The 19,385-nt window shown below is 36.0% G+C and overlaps 3 protein-coding genes and 1 pseudogene across 3 annotated transcripts; 2 read left to right on the top strand and 2 right to left on the bottom strand.

The window, feature by feature from the left end:
* The first annotated feature begins 2,356 nt into the window (after positions 1–2,356).
* LOC123225456 lies at positions 2,357–4,314 on the top strand (annotated as a pseudogene).
* Positions 4,315–6,232: 1,918 nt separating this feature from the next.
* Positions 6,233–8,455, bottom strand: LOC123225452 (L-type lectin-domain containing receptor kinase I.8-like). Its single transcript, XM_044649397.1, has one exon. It carries the CDS (start codon positions 8,315–8,317, stop codon positions 6,293–6,295), a length of 2,025 nt encoding a protein of 674 aa, XP_044505332.1. The 5' UTR covers positions 8,318–8,455; the 3' UTR covers positions 6,233–6,292.
* Positions 8,456–14,782: 6,327 nt separating this feature from the next.
* On the top strand, positions 14,783–15,930 carry LOC123226254 (solute carrier family 2, facilitated glucose transporter member 8-like). Its single transcript, XM_044650783.1, has 3 exons — positions 14,783–15,001; positions 15,147–15,245; positions 15,459–15,930. Exons 1-3 carry the CDS (start codon positions 14,783–14,785, stop codon positions 15,549–15,551), a joined length of 411 nt encoding a protein of 136 aa, XP_044506718.1. The 3' UTR covers positions 15,552–15,930.
* A 213-nt stretch (positions 15,931–16,143) lies between these two features.
* Positions 16,144–18,434, bottom strand: LOC123225454 (L-type lectin-domain containing receptor kinase I.8-like). The gene has a single exon (XM_044649399.1). It carries the CDS (start codon positions 18,201–18,203, stop codon positions 16,185–16,187), a length of 2,019 nt encoding a protein of 672 aa, XP_044505334.1. The 5' UTR covers positions 18,204–18,434; the 3' UTR covers positions 16,144–16,184.
* Positions 18,435–19,385: the final 951 nt, after the last annotated feature.

The following is a 19,385-nucleotide window of genomic DNA, read 5'->3' as shown; positions in this document are numbered from 1 at the left end:
GAGTATAAAAAGTGTGATATAAATGTATACGTAGGCCCAAATGAAGGTAAAAATTTCAATATCCCTTAAAATAATCCTGTTGGAACTTTCAACGATGGTTCTAATTCAACGAAGAGCAATGGAACATTTATATATATACGCTGAATATCTCTGATAGATTATTTATTTTTTTGGGTAAGTGATCTTATTCAAAATCAATGTATCGAATAAGTTAAAATTTTATACATGTGATAGATTCAAACTTAGGTTTTTTAATAAAAATTTTAATATTTTATCGGTTTTACTATTCAGGAACCACGGTTTAATTATTTGGACGAAGCAGTTTTCTTGCAGAATAGAAAACCAAAAAGGGATAACGAGTAGGCATCTCAAAGAATTTAATCTTTTTGCATTAAATTGAAGTAATGAACTTCCTCTGCATTTCTTGATCCTAAGTTATGGGGTCATAGTCTCATTGCAGGTGCTGATATGTTCAAGTGGTTTTTTTTTAAAATAATTGTAGAGGTTATTTCTACATTCGAAGATACTAGTCAGTTTACCCCAGAAGAACATTCACTAAAAAATGTAGTTCATTCTTATAATCATTGCAGTCGGCTGAGCTTAGTGGCACGACATGGTTCAATCTTTCAGCTGTTCAGCTTGGTCTTGTGATATGGTTCATGTGTCACACGTAAAATGAACTGATTTTTCATTTATGGAAACCTGCCGCCAGTGACAGGACCATCTCGACCTGCTAATCTTATAACTTTTGAGAATACCGTTATAAGCTTAGAAGGGCAAAACGCATCCTATATTTCTGTTTGAAAAACTTTTCTGCACCATAACCTAACACATAATATAATATCATCTATAGGCCTCCAGCCTTTATATAAGTACATGTCAAAATACATTCTGATTAAAACCAAAAACTCATAAAATAAACCTGTAATCAGGCCTCCGGCCTTATCATACACATGAGAAAATAATTTACATCTTCACTCATTCCAAAAAATCATGAGACTATTGTAATTAGGCCTCCGGCCTTTCAACATTTCATAAGTTTATAAAAAAAAAACAACAAAAAGTCTATATGGATGTGTGCAAATGAGGACATTCACTAAAGATGCTACACTATGACACAACCTAACGAAACACTATCCAACACGATCTGGAGGATATCCTAGAGGGAGGGAAATATTTATAAGGGTGAGCTAAAAGCTCAATGAGTAGGAAATTTAAATCCTTGAGAATATTAATGCATGTCAAACAATAATATTATGTCATGATATGAGCCACACACTATGCTAATTATGCTTAAACCACATGCTTCTCATGTACATTAACTTGAAACGTTCATCGCACAATAACATCACATAATAACATCACATAAGTTGACATAGGAACATATCAATCATTAATGAATTTCCACTTCCAACTCAATAGTAATATTATCTTTATCTTATAGGTTTCCTTTCATATCAAGATTCTAAGATAATTACCCATAGATATCACATAATTACAATATAAAGATATACATCAAAATATCATATAAAAGGAAATCTGTCATACCCAAGGGTGTCCCCACCTAGGCAGAGCAAGAAGAAGACAACTGTCATACCCAGTATAATCTCTCACGCGCAGAACACTCAAATCTGTCATACTTGACATAAAATAAAGCACAAGCAGAACACTAAATTCTGTCGTACCTGTATAAATATTGTACAAGCAGAGCACCTAAATCTGTCGTACTTGACATAAATATTACACAGGCAGAACACTAATTGCATAATAGATAATAACCAGAAACATCTAAATAATAAAATTTATCATCACCATATCAACTTTTATGACAATACTCATTGACAAGCGACACAACCACCATAAGCACATGTAAATCACACATGAAGCTCGAGTAAACACTTCCAACTCAACCACAATACAAAACATCAATTTAATCAAGGAAACTATATATATATATATATATATATATATATATATATATATATATATTTAGAGAGATTTCCACCAATCCATGCTACTATTTTTTAAATATTCTCAATAAATACTATAATATTTCATAAGATTATAAATGAAATTTATGCCCAAAAATTATAAAGAAAGAAAAATTTATTCCCACTCACTGATTTGGGTTGTCTCTAAGCCGGTGTTGAAATCTCTTGTTAATTCTCCTTCTTCTTCACCTAATCAAACCAATTTGAAACAACATAGTTAGAATTTTGAAAATCCCTAAATTGAACAATAATATCAAACCCTAAAATTTTTTGAACAAAATAAAATACCCTATTCCCTTTTCCTATAAATTCCGTTCTCTTCCTTTCCTTTTTACTTCTCTTTCTTTCTTTTATTCTTCTTTCTTCCCTTCTTCCCCTTTCTTTCTCTCTTTTCTCCCGTCTGCGCCACTGTTTCTTTTCTTCTTGCTGAAGAAGAAAAGTTTACTGACTTTATTTGTAAATAAAAGAAAAATTTCCACTTAACCCCCATATGTACGCAAGATTTATAGCCCCCTTATGTTTCACCTATAACCAAGATTTGGGTATTTCAGCCAGTTTCTACAGACAATCACCTGGATGTATCTATCCAGTTTTATGTCAAATTCCCTCATATGTAGGTTAGTGGTTCCCTTTATGGAGCTCTTTTTGGGTCCATCCTTGTCTACCCAATTGCAGATTTACTTGGCAATCTGTTACTTATCATCTTCCTCCTAAATATTCGGAGCCAATATGTAAATCACTCTCACCCTGTTGTTTAAATTGACTAATAAAGGAAGGAGACGTGAGCTTATCACCGCTGCTGTGCTATATGTGATTGGTGCTCTAATCACAGCCTATGCTCCAGGCCTTGGTGTTCTCCTAGCAGGACGGCTACTCTATGGTCTTGGCATTGGTTGGTTAGATTCTTGGTTTACTGTCAGCTGTCTTTGTACAGTCACCTAATTCTTCTGGATGTAACTTATCATATTTCAATCATCAACATGACTGTATCATTTGACAGGCTATGCATGGGGCTCCTCTGTACATTGCAGTAACTTGCCCGTCTCAGATTCGTGGAACTCTAATATCTCTAAAGGAGCTCTTCATAGTTTTGGGAATTTTGGTAATTTTTTAAAACGATTTATACTTCCATATTATGCTTATATTTTTTCTTGAAATGAGTTGAGTTTAAAGAAGGTCCTATTTTCAGTTAGGTTATTTTGTGGGAAGCTTCCAAATTAATGCAGTTGGGGGTTTGCGCTACATGTATGGGCTTAGTGCCCTTATTGCTTTGTAAATGGGACTTGGCATGTGGAGTCTTCCACCTTCTCCTTGCTGGCTGCTTCTCAGGGCATTTCAAGGAAAAGGATCCTTGCAAGAATGCAAAGAGAAGGCCATGGTTGCCCTAAGCAAACTAAGGGGCAGGCCTCCTTGTGATAAAATATCTGAAAAGCAAATAGAAGATACCCTTCTATCAGTGAAGTCTGCCTCTACTGATGAGAAATCTGAAGGAAGCTTGTTGGAGGTGTTTCAAGGGCCAAGTTTGAAAGCTTTCATAATTGGTGGAGGTTTGGTCCTTTTTCAACAGGTGCTTTTTCCTGTTTGCTGGTCTGTGCTGCTTTGTTTATGTTTTCCTTATTTGTATCTCCTAAAAAAAATATTATTGAGAGAATGTGGAGGAATTTGTTTTGCAAGCTGAACTATTGTTTAATTGTAACAGACAACAGGATAACCAAGTGTTTTGTATTATGCTGGCCCAATTCTTCAGGTACTTCGTACATAATGCTAATGTCCATTGAAATGAATGATATTCATTAATTTATTCTGTCCATAACCTTGTAATAAATTTTGCAATACCAATGCTCAAGAGTGCTGGATTCTCTGCAGCGCGGATGCTACTCGAGTTTCTGTTGTAATTGGTCTGTTCAAGGGACCCTTCAAAATTATATCAGAAAACCTTCTGATTTTGGATGAATGATGGTTATCTTTGCTATGTTATTCTTTTTTTGGGCACTTAAACTTTCTTTTAGTGATGGATTGATCCTGATCCTTCTCCAGTTACTGATGACTTGGATAGCTGTCTTAAAAGTTGATGATCTTGGAAGAAGATCCTTAACTGATTGGAGGTGTCAGTGGGATTGTATGCATCTTGTCTTCTGGATATTTGATTTTTCAGAGTTTGGAAGCCTTTAATTGGTGGAGAAAATAATGGACAATTTTTCTTCTTTATTTGTGTGACTACACTACAGGTGCTTTCCTTAGTTCTGCTTTCGGCATATTACAAAGTTCATGGAGGTCTCTCCCTTGTTGTTGTTGCTGCTCTGCTTCTCTATGTTGGTTGCTACCAGGCAAGAATTATGTCTTCTGGTTGTTGGTGTTAATTACACAATTTTCTCCGTAATTAATTACTTCTCTATGGTATAAACATATATTGACCTAGAAAATATTATGCTAAGGAAAAGTGATTGGAAAAATGTAGATGAAAAAAGAATTGAAAAAGATTTTGTTTTCAATGTGAAGGTGATACAGCCCTGCAGATGGAGCAAGTCTGCCCCTCACTCCGATGCTCTGGTTCACCGGATGGGAAGGCCAACTCCACCAGAATTTCCAGGAACCCACTTCACAGATTCAGTTCTACAGTTTCAATAACAGCATTTTCCAGATTTCCATTCATTGTAATACATCAAATGTAACTAAACACAGATTATATGAAATCCACAGCAGGGCCTGTATATTCTTTCATTCAATAATGAATTGTGTACATTTGTCATACAAATTCTATTTCAGTTTACATGTTCATACAAAATATATTCTAAAAGACAGGACTATTCTGCTCAAAAATACTTCTCTGGTGATCTTCAGCTCTTCGAGAGGCTGTCTCTCCGTACCTTCTTTGTTCTCAAATTTCCCCCCTCTTTTTCTCTTTCTTCCGGGCTCTTATACTTCTCTCCTAATCCCTTGCACGTTCTGCTGTCCCTAGGGGATGTCACCTCATCTCTTCTATTCCCTAGGATTTGATACATGCTCCTTGCTTCCATCACCTGTTGATCTTGACACATACTTCTTTCCTGGTTTGTATTCTCCTTTTGCACTCTCCCTAGTTGGCTGCCACCTGTCTTCCTCCCTTTCTCCTTTGATCTCCTTTTAACATATACTCTTGCCCTAACAGAAGGTTGAATCTAATAGAGTGTTTGCTATTTAAATATCATTTCAGATATCATTTGGGCCTATCAGTTGGCTGATAGTGTCAGAGATTTTCCCACTTCGTACAAGAGAAAAAGGCATCAGTCTTGCAGTGCTTACTAATTTTGGTTCAAATGCTATTGTTACCCTTGCGTTCTCGCCATTGAAGGCATTTATCCAAACTCTATCAATCTATTTATCTCAAAAATTCTTTACTGATTGTCCTTGATTCCTATTTTTGGTAAACTGGTTTATTGATGATCAGCATTAACATTTGCTAATTCTGCGGGAGTTGCTGGGAGCAGGGAATCTTTTCCTCCTTTTTGGTGCTATTGCCTTGTTATCAGTTTCGTTCATAATTCTGATAGTCCCAGAGACCAAAGGTTTGAGCTTGGAAGCAATTGAATCCAAAATCTTGAAGTGAAACCTCATAAGGCACCAGTGTATGCCAGAGATTATATGTTAACACTGTTGTAGAAATTCCAAATGGCTTCATGTTTTGGTATTGATGCATCATGAGTATGAATAAATTATACTAATTGGGTCCATATGAATTATGTGTAAAAATGATTACTTGCTGAAATCATTGCACATTGTTGAATTAATTGGCATCTAATATTTGGCTTGTCTGTAGGCATTCATATCAGAAAGAAAACCACATTGCTGTAGAGTAATGTATTCTTTTCATCGATTTATTATTGTGTCTGCTTAACAGATATCTGCAGTATTTTGAATATCTATGATTCAGTAAACAAAAGTGCATGAACAAATTGGTAATGGAGGTTCAGTCCCAAGCTCAACCTCTTCAGGCAGTTGTTAGAAGGAATCTAGTGCATGTTTGAGATTGTTGTAGCTTATAAATTAATCACAGTTTATGATTAGTGATATGTGATTAAGTTTATAAGGTAAACCATGCAACTTGATGATCATCTCTGGGATTATTTTTAACTTTTCTTGGGTTATGTTATTATAGCTACTTTTGTCATAGATATGGAGCCAGCCATTGTGTTCAATTGAAATCAAATTTGTCCCGCAGAATACAGTAACAAGAATAAATACAAGAACTAACAGAGAGAGAATTTCAGGGGAAACCATTGATTGGTCCTAAGAAAGCCATCATTCCATGAGAGATATTTGATTCATCGTCCTGTGAGGACTGAATTACTAGTTGACATGGTCTGATTATTCAAACTACTTTCGAACAACGAAGGAAATGACATTCCACTATTATAAGCTTCATAACTAGTTATGAACACATCAATTGAACTGCTATCAGGTGATATATCTGGCAACGTAGCATCGCCGTCAAGATACTGCATCACCTGCCTCATGTTAGGCCTAGCTGCTGGGTTAGGGTGTGAACAAAACAGCCCTAGTTTAAGTACCAACTCCATTTGCTCCTGTGAATAAATGCCTTCTAATCTAGGATCACTAGCGTCGATAATAGCTCCTCTTCTCCAGCAATTGGTTATCCATGCAACCAAACCTACCACTCCATCACCCTGTTGCTCTATAGGCCTCCTTCCACAAGCCACCTCAAGCATGAAAGCCCCAAAAGCAAATACATCTGTTGCGGTAGTTGCCTTTCCTGTTCTAATCAATTCTGGGGCCATATAGCCCACTGTTCCCACCAGGTTTGTGGTTTGTGGATTGCTACCATGATCATATAATTTAGCAAGGCCAAAATCGCCTAACCTCCCATTCAGCTCTGCATCCAATAGAACATTACCTGGTTTTATATCTCTATGTATAACAACTTGTTCCCATTCTTCATGCAGGTAAAGAAGGCCAGAAGCTATTCCTCTGATGATTCGGAATCGCTGGAACCAATTGAGAGGTTGTTCTGTATTGCTATATAATACTTTGTCCAGGCTTCCATTAGGCATATAATCATAGACCAATATAAATTCTCCCTTTCGCCTGCAATAGCCGCGGAGTTGCACCAAGTTCCTATGCCTTAGCCTTCCCATGCTGACAATCTCGGCCACAAATTCCTTCATCCCTTGTTTCGAATAGTGAGAGACTCTCTTGACAGCGATTTGTTCATTCGAAGGAAGCACGCCTCTGTAAACCTTACCAAAACCTCCTTTTCCAATAAGCTCTTTGTCCTTGAAACCCTTGGTTGCTTTATAAAGATTCTTATAGGGGAACCTTTGAGGACCATATTCTTTTTCCCAGTCTTCACACACTTCTTCATTTTTTTTCTTCCATACAATGTAAGCAGCTAATATAACTACAATCAACAACACAGCCACTGCTATTACAATCAAAACAATCACCAGTACTCCAGGTTTCTTACTTGCTTTCCCTTGAGCAGGAACAGGAGGAAGCTTGGAAACATCAAGGTTTTGTGCTTGTCCACTTCTGTTGAAGCTCCATCCTAGAACATATTGGTCACTTGTAATTTCGCCAGTTGACGCTGAGAAACCAACATACATAGAGTCCAAGAGAACATCAGAAAGATTAAGTGGTGTTGACAAGAGAGGCCTTTCTGGTTTTGTGATTCCAATAGGAGAGATTGTCACATTGAGTAATTTTTCAACGCCATCGTAGTCTATCCAAACCTGAATTGGATCTCCACTCTTGAGCTCCAAGCTTTTGTTCTTCCCTTGTTCATTGGAATAATAAGTTGCCGTAGCAGATTCCTTCGAAACCAAGCCGTTCACATCAATTCCCACATGGTTTCCATCTATGTCATAAAATTCAGGGGTCTGTACAGTATCAAACTCGACCGCGAATATGTGATTTTCAGTCAGGCCAATGTTAGTAGTGTTGAAGAGCCCCAAATATGAAGTTGCAACAGCTTGGCTGAAGTCCATAGAAGGAGAGAGGAAAAAAGCTATGCCGTGGCCACCAATATCATCCGATTGCGGAACTATGGAAAAAACAAAATTCGTGGAAAAGGAAAGAGATTCAGAGGAAGATGTGTTGAATTTGAAGGCGAATGGATATAAAGCATGACCTGCTTGCCTCTGAGAAGTGTTGGTTAGCTGCAATAGACCATTGGGGTGGATTGTTGAGATTTCATCCAATTGTAGATTGGCTTCATGGAAGCCATTATTGTAGATGAACTCGTTTTCACTTTGAGATGAGCACAGGAATATGATGGATAATTTGAAAAGCAACCAAAAGTAAACTGATCTAAGAGCTTCAGCTTCAGCCATCACTTAAAAAAAAAAAAAAGATACAACTGGGATAAACATATGCCTTCCGTGGAGAGGAAAAAATGTTGCTGCCAGTTTGATTGTTTCAAATACTTGAGAGATGGATTTTTTGTTATTGAAATGTTCTTGTCTTGGAATGCAGGAGTAATGGAGAAATGTCAGCCTGGTAGCTCAAGATTTTAATTGAACCAATCCGGATTCATATTTCTTCGTATTTGTTGACATAAGATTTTTGCTTCTTCTAGAATAAATTAACCACCAATAGATGTTACTTAAAAAATGAGAAGTTAACAAAATTAGTATAATATTTTAATTTTTAAATAGATAATTTGAGTTTGAGCTTCTATTATATTTATGAAGCCTTGAAAATATCACTCACCAAAAACAAAAATACAAGTCAACTTTAACCATTTTTATCTTTTGATTTGATTTAGCTTAAAAAACAAGTTACTCAAATTCAACTTACTTGAATTTAAGTCAAATTAAACTCACTTTCAAACCCACATTAGTTTGATTTAAATCCACTCATTTGTATATGCTAACCTCTGATAGTTGGGGTCATATTTAGGGATGACAATGGGAGGGGTGGGAAGGGGATTTCAATCCCCGTCCCTTTTCATGGAAAAGATATCAATCTTCATCCCTGTTACAAGGATAATAAGGATTCTCCATCCCCTTCCCATAAGGAAAAATTCTCTTCTCATCCTTTTCCCCTCTCCATAAGAAAAAATCTCCTCCCTATATATGTGAGGAAAATCCCTTCTTCATACCCTCTTAACACAACATAAATATATTAAATAATAAAATCAAAAATATTAGAACCAATCTTTTATTTTAAATATCATATATTAAATATTTTAATATACACAATAAAAATCTAAATAAATTTAAAAATTTAAATAATTTTAAATTATAAATATATGTTAGTATTTTAAGTAAATTTGTTAATATAAAGGGACGAGAATAGGGATGGGGACGGGGAAGGGGTAGGGGCTGAGAGGAGACACATGTATCACGGTCTCTGATTGTAGGGATTTTTTCATTCTCATCCCCGTTCTTTTGTAAATTTCTATCAGGGAATCTCCTTTCTGATAAGATCAGAGAGAGTTAAAATCCCTAAATTCGAACCAAAATTACCATCTCCACTCATATTGTATGCTAATATCTTTGCTCTTTCCGTTTTCTTCAAATAATATTTTATTTGAAGTAGTTAGATGTCCATTATTTAAATTTGTCATTATTCAAGTCTATATATCATATGTAAAAACATGATGATGGAATTAGAGTTAGATCCATCGTAGCAATTTTGAATGTTGGGCTGCGTGTTTACAGTTTAACGGTTGAGTGTTGGATGGCAGCCAGACGTGGCTACTGAAAGTAAAACCTGGCGGCTCCATTTACCAAAGGTCTGTTCAATCTCTCTACACATGCACTGACAATGAAGTCTGGAATTTTTTGTTGTTATTAAAATAATCCTGTTGGGACTTTCAACGATGGTTTCGATTCAGCGCAAATACTTCTCCTGTTCCCACCAATCAGACTGAATTTGTTAGGTGATATTGGAATCTAATACAAGGAAATTATGGTTGTTTTATGCTTCAAATGACATTGACAGAAGAATGGAACTTACACAAGCTGAATATCTCCAACAGTTTATTTCTGTATTCTTTCTGGTAACCAAAAAACCTTGTTCGGATTGGTTTGATAGTGATTAAACTTACGATCACTATATTGAATAAATTAAGTTTTATAAACATGATAGAGATTCGAGTCTAAATTTTTTTCTTAAAAATTTTAGTTATTCACCAATTTTGGTAACCCTTCTAATCAACAGTTTATTTATTTACATGCAGTTTTTTAGGAGAATAGAATACGGAAAGAATTTAATCTTTTTGAGTTAAACAAAATAATCAACTCCCTTTGCATTCCTTGATCCTAAGTTCTTGGTTCATGACTTTTTCATGGTTATATCAGAGCTACCTGCTCTGACATTGATAGGGAGCAATTCACATTCCAGTAATGGTAAACTAAAACATTAAAATTGTAACCTATTATATTTTTTTCTTTCTTTTTCTAAATAAGATAACAAAGTCAAATGTGATAGGGACAAAAGATAAGGGACTGGTAATGGCTTGCTGTCATACAAGGGCCTGGTTTCTTTGCCGCAGTTACAGCCCCTGGTCCGAGGCTGCACCTTTGGTTGTTTTGGTTTTTGGTGCGGTTTTTTTTGGTTCGCTGTTGTAAATAGTTTACTGTTGTTATCTTGTTCTCTATCTTGTTAATGTAAAGATAATTAGACAAGATGAGTTTAGTTTGTTTTTTCTGTTTTGATCTTTTGTTTTTTAATAAATTTTATTTAAAAAAAAAAAGAAAAAGAGAGAGACAAGAGAAAGTTTTATTATTTAAAATTAATTATCTCAATTTTTTTTTTTTAAATTTTCAGTCTTTCAAAGAGGTCAAAATATGATGGTGGTTGTTATTGTTTGGGGCTGAAGAAGGAATTTGAGAGCAGTGACAGAGATTGTTGGAAGAGGTTTCTTATAGTGAAATGAGTCTATAATGTTTGAAATCTTTAACTTTTATGCGTTTAAAATAGAAGTTGTCTAATTTAAGTGTTGGCATTATTCTATGATGATAACATGTTTGCAAGTAAAATCTAAAAATAGTATTTCTAAAATTTATTTATAACATTGGCATTACTCTTGAATTGACTGTTTTGTTAAAGAAAATTGTATAAATGTTTTTCTTTAGTTATTAACAAAATTTTATAAAATCCGAAATGTTTAATTGTTTGCTTACAAGTTGATTATACGAATTTGAATTTCTGTTTTAAATACCTGAGACTAAAGTAGGTAATTGGACCCATTAAGTTTGATTATGGTAACCCATTGAGCCTTATTCTCGAGAAAAGGTAAACAAAATGTCATTGAAAAATAACACCAGAAGAGGCAGAGAATGTAGATGAAGACTCAACACATCCATGTCAAACTAATAATATAAGAATACATGGTGTAAAATCACAAAACCATATATTCAAGGATAAGACAATAGTGATTTAAGAAAACTCTAAGTGCTCACCGTTCATTTAGGGCAAGAGAACAAAGTCTTAGTGGTTGAAAGCAGGAGAGAAATCATAGAAAAAATAGATGGAGAAGAGAGAGAAGGGCGACTATGGTTATATAGGTGGTGAGAGTAGTGTTTTGTTGAGATTTGCTCTGATGTTATGCGAGGAGAAAAAGTGAGAAAAGGAGAAGATGTATTAGTCTTACTCTCTTCTCTACAATGCATAAAAGGAAGAGTACACGAGAAAGTATATGGATAAATTGAACAACATCTAATATTTGGCGTGTTTGTATGCAATTCATAGAAGAAAGAAAACCACATTGCTATAGAGTTAAGTATTCTTTTATTTTTATTATGTCTGTTTCAAAGATAGCTATACTGTTTTGAACATCTACGATTCAGTAGACAGTAGTGCAAGAACAGATTGTGTTCAGTTGAAATCAAATTTGTCTTGCAGAATATAGTAACAAGTAGAAAAAATATAAGAACTAGAAGTTCGAGAAAATCAGGGGAAACTGTTGATTGGTCCTAAAGAAATCTATTATTCCATGAAAGATATTTGATTCAGTGACTTTTTGTAATGACTGAATTACTAGTTGACATGGTCTGGTTCGAAATAATAGCTAACAATGAAGGAAATGACATTACACTATTAGAAGCTTCATTTCTAGTTATGAACGCATCAATTGAACTACTATCAGGTGATATATCTGGACATGTAGCATTGCCATCAAGATACTGCATCACCTGCCTTATGTTAGGCCTAACTGCTGGGTTAGGGTGTGAGCAAAACAGCCGTAGTTTAAGTACCAACTCCATTTGCTCCTCTGAATAAATGCCTTCTAATCTTCGATCACTGGCGTCGATAATAGCTCTGCTTCTCCAGCAGTTGATTATCCGTTCAACCAAACTTATCACTCCATCAGCTTGTTGCTCTATCGGCTTCCTTCCACAAGCCACCTGATGTGGACTGAACTAATTGAAGAAGAGATGATAAAGGATGAAGGCAAAAGCAGAAGGAAGAAATTCACAATCAAGAAAGAAGAGAGGAATTAGAGAGAATCAAGAATAGGCAGAGAGAAAAACAGAGAGCCACTTGACTGTATTTTCCAAATTTCTCCAATCTGTACAATCAGCCTCTATTATATAGTGGCATGTTTTACGTTTTATTACAACTAAACGACGTCGTCTATTTGGATGGAATTTCAAAACAAAAGTCCAAGACGCTGCCTCTTGATTTATTTATTTTCCTTTATTTTGGTCCGCAACAATGCCCCTCCCTTAAGATTCCTTGTCCTCAAGGAAGGATAGTGGGATGTAAACTTCGGTGCTGCATCCTTTATTAGTAGTTGCTTCAACCATCTTTGATGTGAATCCAAGGTGTTTCCCATGGTTGTCCAAGCATCATCTCTCTCCAGTTTTTGAACATCTGAATTTTATACAAAGCATTTGATGAAAAGGGGTTTGAGTGCTTCTTTAGTTGGGCAACATCATAATGATTATGTACTTGCTTCCCTTTGTCACCCTTGTAAAGAGGTGGAACACCAACATAAATGCATCTTTTTTTAGTCATTTTCAAAGCAGCACTTGTCATATTGTTCACAGTCATGGTCTTGGCAGAAAATCGATTAAGAAAAGCAGCAACAATCAAACCACTAAGGACCATTAAGGTTGTTGCTTGACTGACAAAAGCATCAAATAAAGTCAAGAACATTAGGATGATTGATTCCATGGCAATTCCATTCCCAATGGTAGTAGTGGTAGTCCTAATAGTATCAATGGCACCGCTCCTCTCACAATTGCAGTGGCTTATTTCACCCATCTCAGCAATACCCATAACAATGTCACCATGGGAACCATAAGCTCCAATGACCAAACCAAAGGCTATAGTGTTGAATATTAGAACTGCAGCCACTGATATACCATACATGGCAGCAAAGCTAAAACAAACAAAAATGTTGGATGTAAGGGCAAGATTTGGAATAACTATGGATTTGCACCCCAAAGCAAAGCCAATGATAACATTGGTGGCAGTTCCTATCCTTACACACAAGAAAAGTTTCCCATTTCCTACGACCCTCGGAACTTCATCATTGTTGCTTGTGAATAAAAATGACAAACCAATCCAGTAGACAATTGCAAATACAGTAGCCATGATAAAAGTGGAGATTATAAGTTTCTGCTTCATTTTTCTTTCAATTTCCTTAATAGCCTTGATTTCATACCATTCAATAGCAACCGTAATGGTGAACAAACGTATAGTAATACCTGTAGTAACTTCAGGAAAAAGTGTACTGCCAATTCCATCTTTAGAAGGAACTTGGTGAGCAAGACTATTTTGTTGCTCCAAGACTACCTTCATCAACTTATCAGTCTCCATTATGTGATGCTCATTCTCTTTCACCACATCAGTTGACACAATGATTTGTCGAGCCATCTTTGTAAGTTCCTGTTGAATAAATTTCACTTTCCTTTTCTTTTTTCTTACCTTTACTTTTAATAGGTCACCCGAAGCCTTTCGCCGAACCACCAAGTCACCACCATTATGCACTATAGTCTCGTTCTCTTGGACTGAACTACTTCGCATATTTCGCTGTCTCAATGAGTTATCACAATTATGCACCACATACTCGCTCTCTTGGATTGATACCTGTTCTGCATTTGTCCCCAATTCATCTTGCCTAGCTGAATCTTCCACCAAAACTGACACTAAAGCAGGAACAACAAAACCATGTATTGGTACCTACAAATAACCATAATTCGTTGCCATAACAATTTCCGTAGGCGTTTTCATCTCCGGTAGTTGAACCCTATCTTCCAGGTATTCCATGACAGTTTCCTCTTCAGTTAACTCAATTTTATGTTCAAGATTTTCAGTAACTTCTTCTGTGTCAACCCTATCTTTCAGATATTCCATAACAGTTTCCTCTTTAGTTAACTCAATTTTATGTTCAAGATTTTCAGCAACTTCTTCTGCATCTGCTTTCGCTAGGTTAAATTTCTGTTCAAAATTTTCAATTTGTGGCAGAATCGAACCTCTAATCAAGTTGTTGATCTCATCAAAGGATTTCATTAGCAACCTCTGAAAACGCGTCTCTGATTCTTGCAATGCCTCTTGCAATGCCTCACGTACATACTGTAACATTTCTTGCTCAAACTCTTGGTCTGTTTCTTCAACCATGGCGGAGGATCACTGCTCTGATACCAATTGATGTGGACTGAACTAATTGAAGAAGAGATGATAAAGGAAGAAGGCAAAAGCAGAAGGAAGAAATTCACAATCAAGAAAGAAGAGAGGAATTAGAGAGAATCAAGAATAGGCAGAGAGAAAAACAGAGAGCCACTTGACTGTATTTTCCAAATTTCTCCAATCTGTACAATCAGCCTCTATTATACAGTGGCATGTTATACGTTTTATTACAACTAAACGACGTCGTCTATTTGGATAGAATTTCAAAACAAAAGTCCAAGACGCTGCCTCTTGATTTATTTATTTTCCTTTATTTTGGTCCGCAACACCACCTCAGGCATGAAAGCCCCAAAAGTAAATACATCTGTTTCGGTTGTTGCCTTTCCAGTTCTGACCAATTCTGGGGCCAAATAGCCCACAGTTCCCATAAGGTTTGTGGTTTGTGACTGCTACCATGATCATATAATTTAGCAAGGCCAAAATCACCCCGTCTCTAAGATAAATTAGGTTTCAAAAACGTGGTAAAGGATCAAACCCAAGTCTTACTCTCTGAAAGTTTGTGTGACTACACTACAGGCACTTTCCTTAGTTCTGCTTTCTGCATATTACAAAGTTCTTGGAGGTCTCTCCTTTGTTGCTGTTGCTGCTCTGCTTCTCTCTGTTGGTTGCTACCAGGCAAGAATCATGTCTTCTGGTTGTTGGTGTTAATTACTCAATTTTCTCCGTAATTAGTTACTTCCCTATGGTATAAACATATATTGACCAAGAAAATACTATGCTAAGGAAAAGTAATTGGAAAAATGTAGACGAAAAAGAATTGACAAAGATTTTGTTTTCAATGTGAAGGTTGAATCTGATAAAGTGTTTGCTATTTAAATATCATTTCAGATATCATTTGGGCCTATCAGTTGGCTGATGGTGTCAGAGATTTTCCCACTTCGTACAAGAGGAAAAGGCATCAGTCTTGCAGTTGCTTACTAACTTTGGTTCAAATGCTATTGTTACCTTTGCATTCTTGCCATTGAAGGCATTTATCCAAACTCTATCAATCTATTTATCTCAAAAGTTCTTTATTGATTGTCCTTGATTCCTATTTTTGATAAACTGGTTTATCAAATGATTGGCATTAGCATTTGCTAATTCTGCAGGAGTTGCTGGGAGCAGGGAATCTTTTCCTTCGTTTTGGTGCTATTGCCTTGTTATCAGTTTTGTTCATAACTCTGATAGTCCCAGAGACCAAAGGTTTGAGCTTGGAAGAAATTGAACCCAAAATCCTGAAGTGAAACCTCAAAAGGCACCAGTGTATACCAAAGATTATATGTAACACTGTTGTAGAAATTCCAAATGGCTTCATGTTATGGTATTGATGCATCATGAGTATGAATAAATTATACTAATTGGGTCCATATGAATTATGTGTAAAAATGATTTCTTGCTTTGGAATGGGTACTTGCTGAAATCATTGCACATTGTTGTATTAGTTGGCATCTAATGCTTGACTTGTCTGTATGCAATTCACAGAAAGAGGAAAATCATTTTGCTGTAGAGTAATATATTCAAGCGAAACTGTTAATTGGCCCAAAGAAAACTGTTATTCCATGAAAGATATTTGATTCACCGTCCTGTGAGGACTGAATTACTAGTTGACATGGTCTGATTACTCGAACTAATTTCAAACAATGAAGGAAATGACATTCCACTATTAGAAGCTTCATAACTACTTATGAACACATCAATTGAACTGCTATCAGGTGATATATCTGGAAATGTAGCATCGCTGTCAAGATACTGCATCACCTGCCTCATGTTAGGCCTAGCTGCTGGGTTAGGGTGTGAACAAAACAGCCCTAGTTTAAGTACCAACTCCATTTGCTCCTGTGAATAAACGCCTTCTAATCTTGGATCACTAGCATCGATAATAGCTCCTCTTCTCCAACAATTGGTTATCCATGCAACCAAACTTACCACTCCATCACCTTGTTGCTCTATAGGCCTCCTTCCACAGGCCACCTCAAGCATGAAAGCCCCGAAAGCAAATACATCTGTTGCGGTAGTTGCCTTTCCAGTTCTCATCAATTCTGGGGCCATATAGCCCACAGTTCCCACAAGGTTTGTGGTTTGTGGATTGCTACCATGATCATATAATTTAGCAAGGCCAAAATCGCCTAACCTTCCATTTAGCTCTGCATCCAATAGAACATTACCTGGTTTTATATCTCTATGTATAACAACTTGTTCCCATTCTTCATGCAGGTAAAGAAGGCCAGAAGCTATTCCTCTGATGATTTGGAATCGCTGGAACCATTTGAGAGGTTGTTCTGTATCGCTATATAATACTTTGTCCAGGCTTCCAATAGGCATATAATCATAGACCAAAATAAATTCTCCTTTTCGCCTGCAATAGCCGCGGAGTTGCACCAAGTTCCTATGCCTTAGCCTTCCCATGCTGACAATCTCGGCCACAAATTCCTTCATCCCTTGTTTCGAATTGTGAGAGACTCTCTTGACAGCGATTTGTTCATTCGAAGGAAGCACACCTCTGTAAACCTTACCAAAACCTCCTTTTCCAATAAGCTCTTTGTCCTTGAAACCCTTGGTTGCTTTATAAAGATTCTTATAGGGGAACCTTTGAGGACCATATTCTTTTTCCCAGTCTTCACATACTTCTTCATATTTTTTATTCCACACAATGTAAGCAGCTAAAATAACTACAATCAACAACACAGCCACTGCTATTACAATCAAAACAATCATCAGTACTCCAGGTTTCTTACTTGCTTTCCCTTGAGCAGGAACAGGAGGAAGCTTGGAAACATCAAGGTTTTGTGCTTGTCCACTTCTGTTGAAGCTCCATCCTAGAACATATTGGTCACTTGTAATTTCACCAGTTGCCGCTGAGAAACCAACATACATAGAGTCCAAGAGAACATCAGAAAGATTGAGGGGTGTTGACAAAAGAGGCCTTTCTGGTTTTGCGATTCCAATAGGAGAGATTGTCACATTGAGCAATTTTTCAACACCATCGTAGTCTATCCAAGCCTCAATTGGATCTCCACTCTTGAGCATCAAGCTTTCATTCTTCCCTTCTTCATTGGAATAATAGCTTGCTGTAGCAGATTCCTTCGAAACCAAGCCGTTCACATCAATTCCCACATGGTTTCCATCTATGTCATTAAGTTGAGGCGTTTCTACAGTATCAAACTCGACCGCGAAGATGTGGTTTTCTGTCAGGCCAATATTAGTAGCGTTGAAGAGCCCCAAATATGAACTTGCAAGAGCTTGGCTGAAGTCCATAGAAGGAGAGAGGAAAAAAGCTATGCCTTGGCCACCAGTATCATCCGATTGTGGAACTATGGCAAAAACAAAATTCGTGGAAAAAGAAAGAGATTCAGAGGAAGATGTGTTGAATTTGAAGGGGAATGGAGAAAAAGCATGACCTGCTTGCCTCTTAGAAGTGTTGGTTAGCTGCAATAGTCCATTGGGGTGGATTATTGAGGTTTCATCCAATTGTAAATTGGCTTCATGGAAGCCATTATTGTAGATGAACTCGTTTTCATATTGAGATGAGCACAAAAATATGATGGATAAATTGAAAAGCAACCAAAAGTAAACTGATCTAAGAGCTTCAGTCATCACTTAAGAGAAAAAAAAAGATAAAACTGGGATAAAAATATGTCTTCTGTGGTGAGGAAAAAGGTGTTGCAGCTAGTTTGATTGTTTCAAATACTTGAGAGATGGATTTTTTATTATTGGAATGTTCATGTCCTTGAACGCAGGAACAATGGAGAAATATCAACCTGGTAGATCTAATCTGGATTCATATTCTAAAAGAAGTAAAAATGGATCTTCAGTCATCAGACACTAGTAAGTCAACTTTATCATTGCGCATGACTATCCCAGTTTAAAGAATTAAATTAAGACTAAATTGTATATGAATAAAATTATGCATACAAATTAAGATAATAACTTTCGATTGAGTGATATAATTATTTTTTTATCTCACTTCAAAATATCCAATCAGATGCTTTCTTTTCAGTAAGTTATGGTCCTGGATCTACAAACCCAATCTCCACTAACCTTTGAAGAGTTCAGGTCATGTTGTATGCTAATATATTTTTTTATTTTCAATGTTGTTCCAATAATATTTTATTTGAAGTAGTTCAAGTCTATGTATTATACGTAACATGATGAGGGAAGTAAAGTTAGATCCATGGTGACATAAGCAATTTTTAAGTCTACAATGTTTGAAAACTTTACATCAATTTTTGTTAAGATTACAATTCAATTTTATGCGTTCAAAATAGAAGTTGTCTAATTTAAGTTATTTTAGTTAAAGTTAAAATTACTTACCATGGAAAAGTTAAATTTGAGCATTAATTTCGACAAATGCATCTAATTAATTGGAGTTAATCAATTTTGTGTTGTTACAACTACCAAATATTATTTATAGAACAATTGTATATCTGGTACCATACCAATGGGCATTTCATTGTCATATTAAAAAGGCCAAAGGACTATTTCCCACTTAAGTTTAAGTGTGTTCTCAAAATCACACTAATGAAGTTTGATAAATTCAAAGTCCCACCCATAACATTATTGTCGTTAAAATTCTCAGTTAAAAGGAGGGGTAAAATTGTTATTTTATTAATAATATTAAAAAATATAAAGTTTATTCTTTTTCCCCCCTAAGTTTTAAAAACTAACAACTTCACTCTTAATTAAAGTTTTCTAACTTTGGAAAGTCACATTTTTCCCCCAAATTTTTTCTTCACCTCTTTAGCCACCATCTTCGACGTCGACGACTTCCACTCTCCA

Source organism: Mangifera indica, chromosome 9, assembly GCF_011075055.1.
Source record: "Mangifera indica cultivar Alphonso chromosome 9, CATAS_Mindica_2.1, whole genome shotgun sequence".
Lineage (NCBI taxonomy): Eukaryota > Viridiplantae > Streptophyta > Magnoliopsida > Sapindales > Anacardiaceae > Mangifera > Mangifera indica.
The sequence above is the reverse complement of the archived record's forward strand: the minus strand, read 5'-3'. Positions and strand labels throughout refer to the sequence as shown.

Excerpts from the sequence above, each read along its gene's own strand:
- LOC123225452 (XM_044649397.1), bottom strand. The coding sequence starts at position 8,317 with ATGGCTGAAGCTGAAGCTCTTAGATCAGTTTACTTTTGGTTGCTTTTC.
- LOC123226254 (XM_044650783.1), top strand. The coding sequence starts at position 14,783 with ATGTTATACGTTTTATTACAACTAAACGACGTCGTCTATTTGGATAGA. Across the intron at positions 15,002-15,146 it reads TAGCCCACAGTTCCCATAAG|GCACTTTCCTTAGTTCTGCT; the intron begins GTTTGTGGTTTG and ends ACTACACTACAG. Across the intron at positions 15,246-15,458 it reads TCTCTGTTGGTTGCTACCAG|ATATCATTTGGGCCTATCAG; the intron begins GCAAGAATCATG and ends ATATCATTTCAG.
- LOC123225454 (XM_044649399.1), bottom strand. The coding sequence starts at position 18,203 with ATGACTGAAGCTCTTAGATCAGTTTACTTTTGGTTGCTTTTCAATTTA.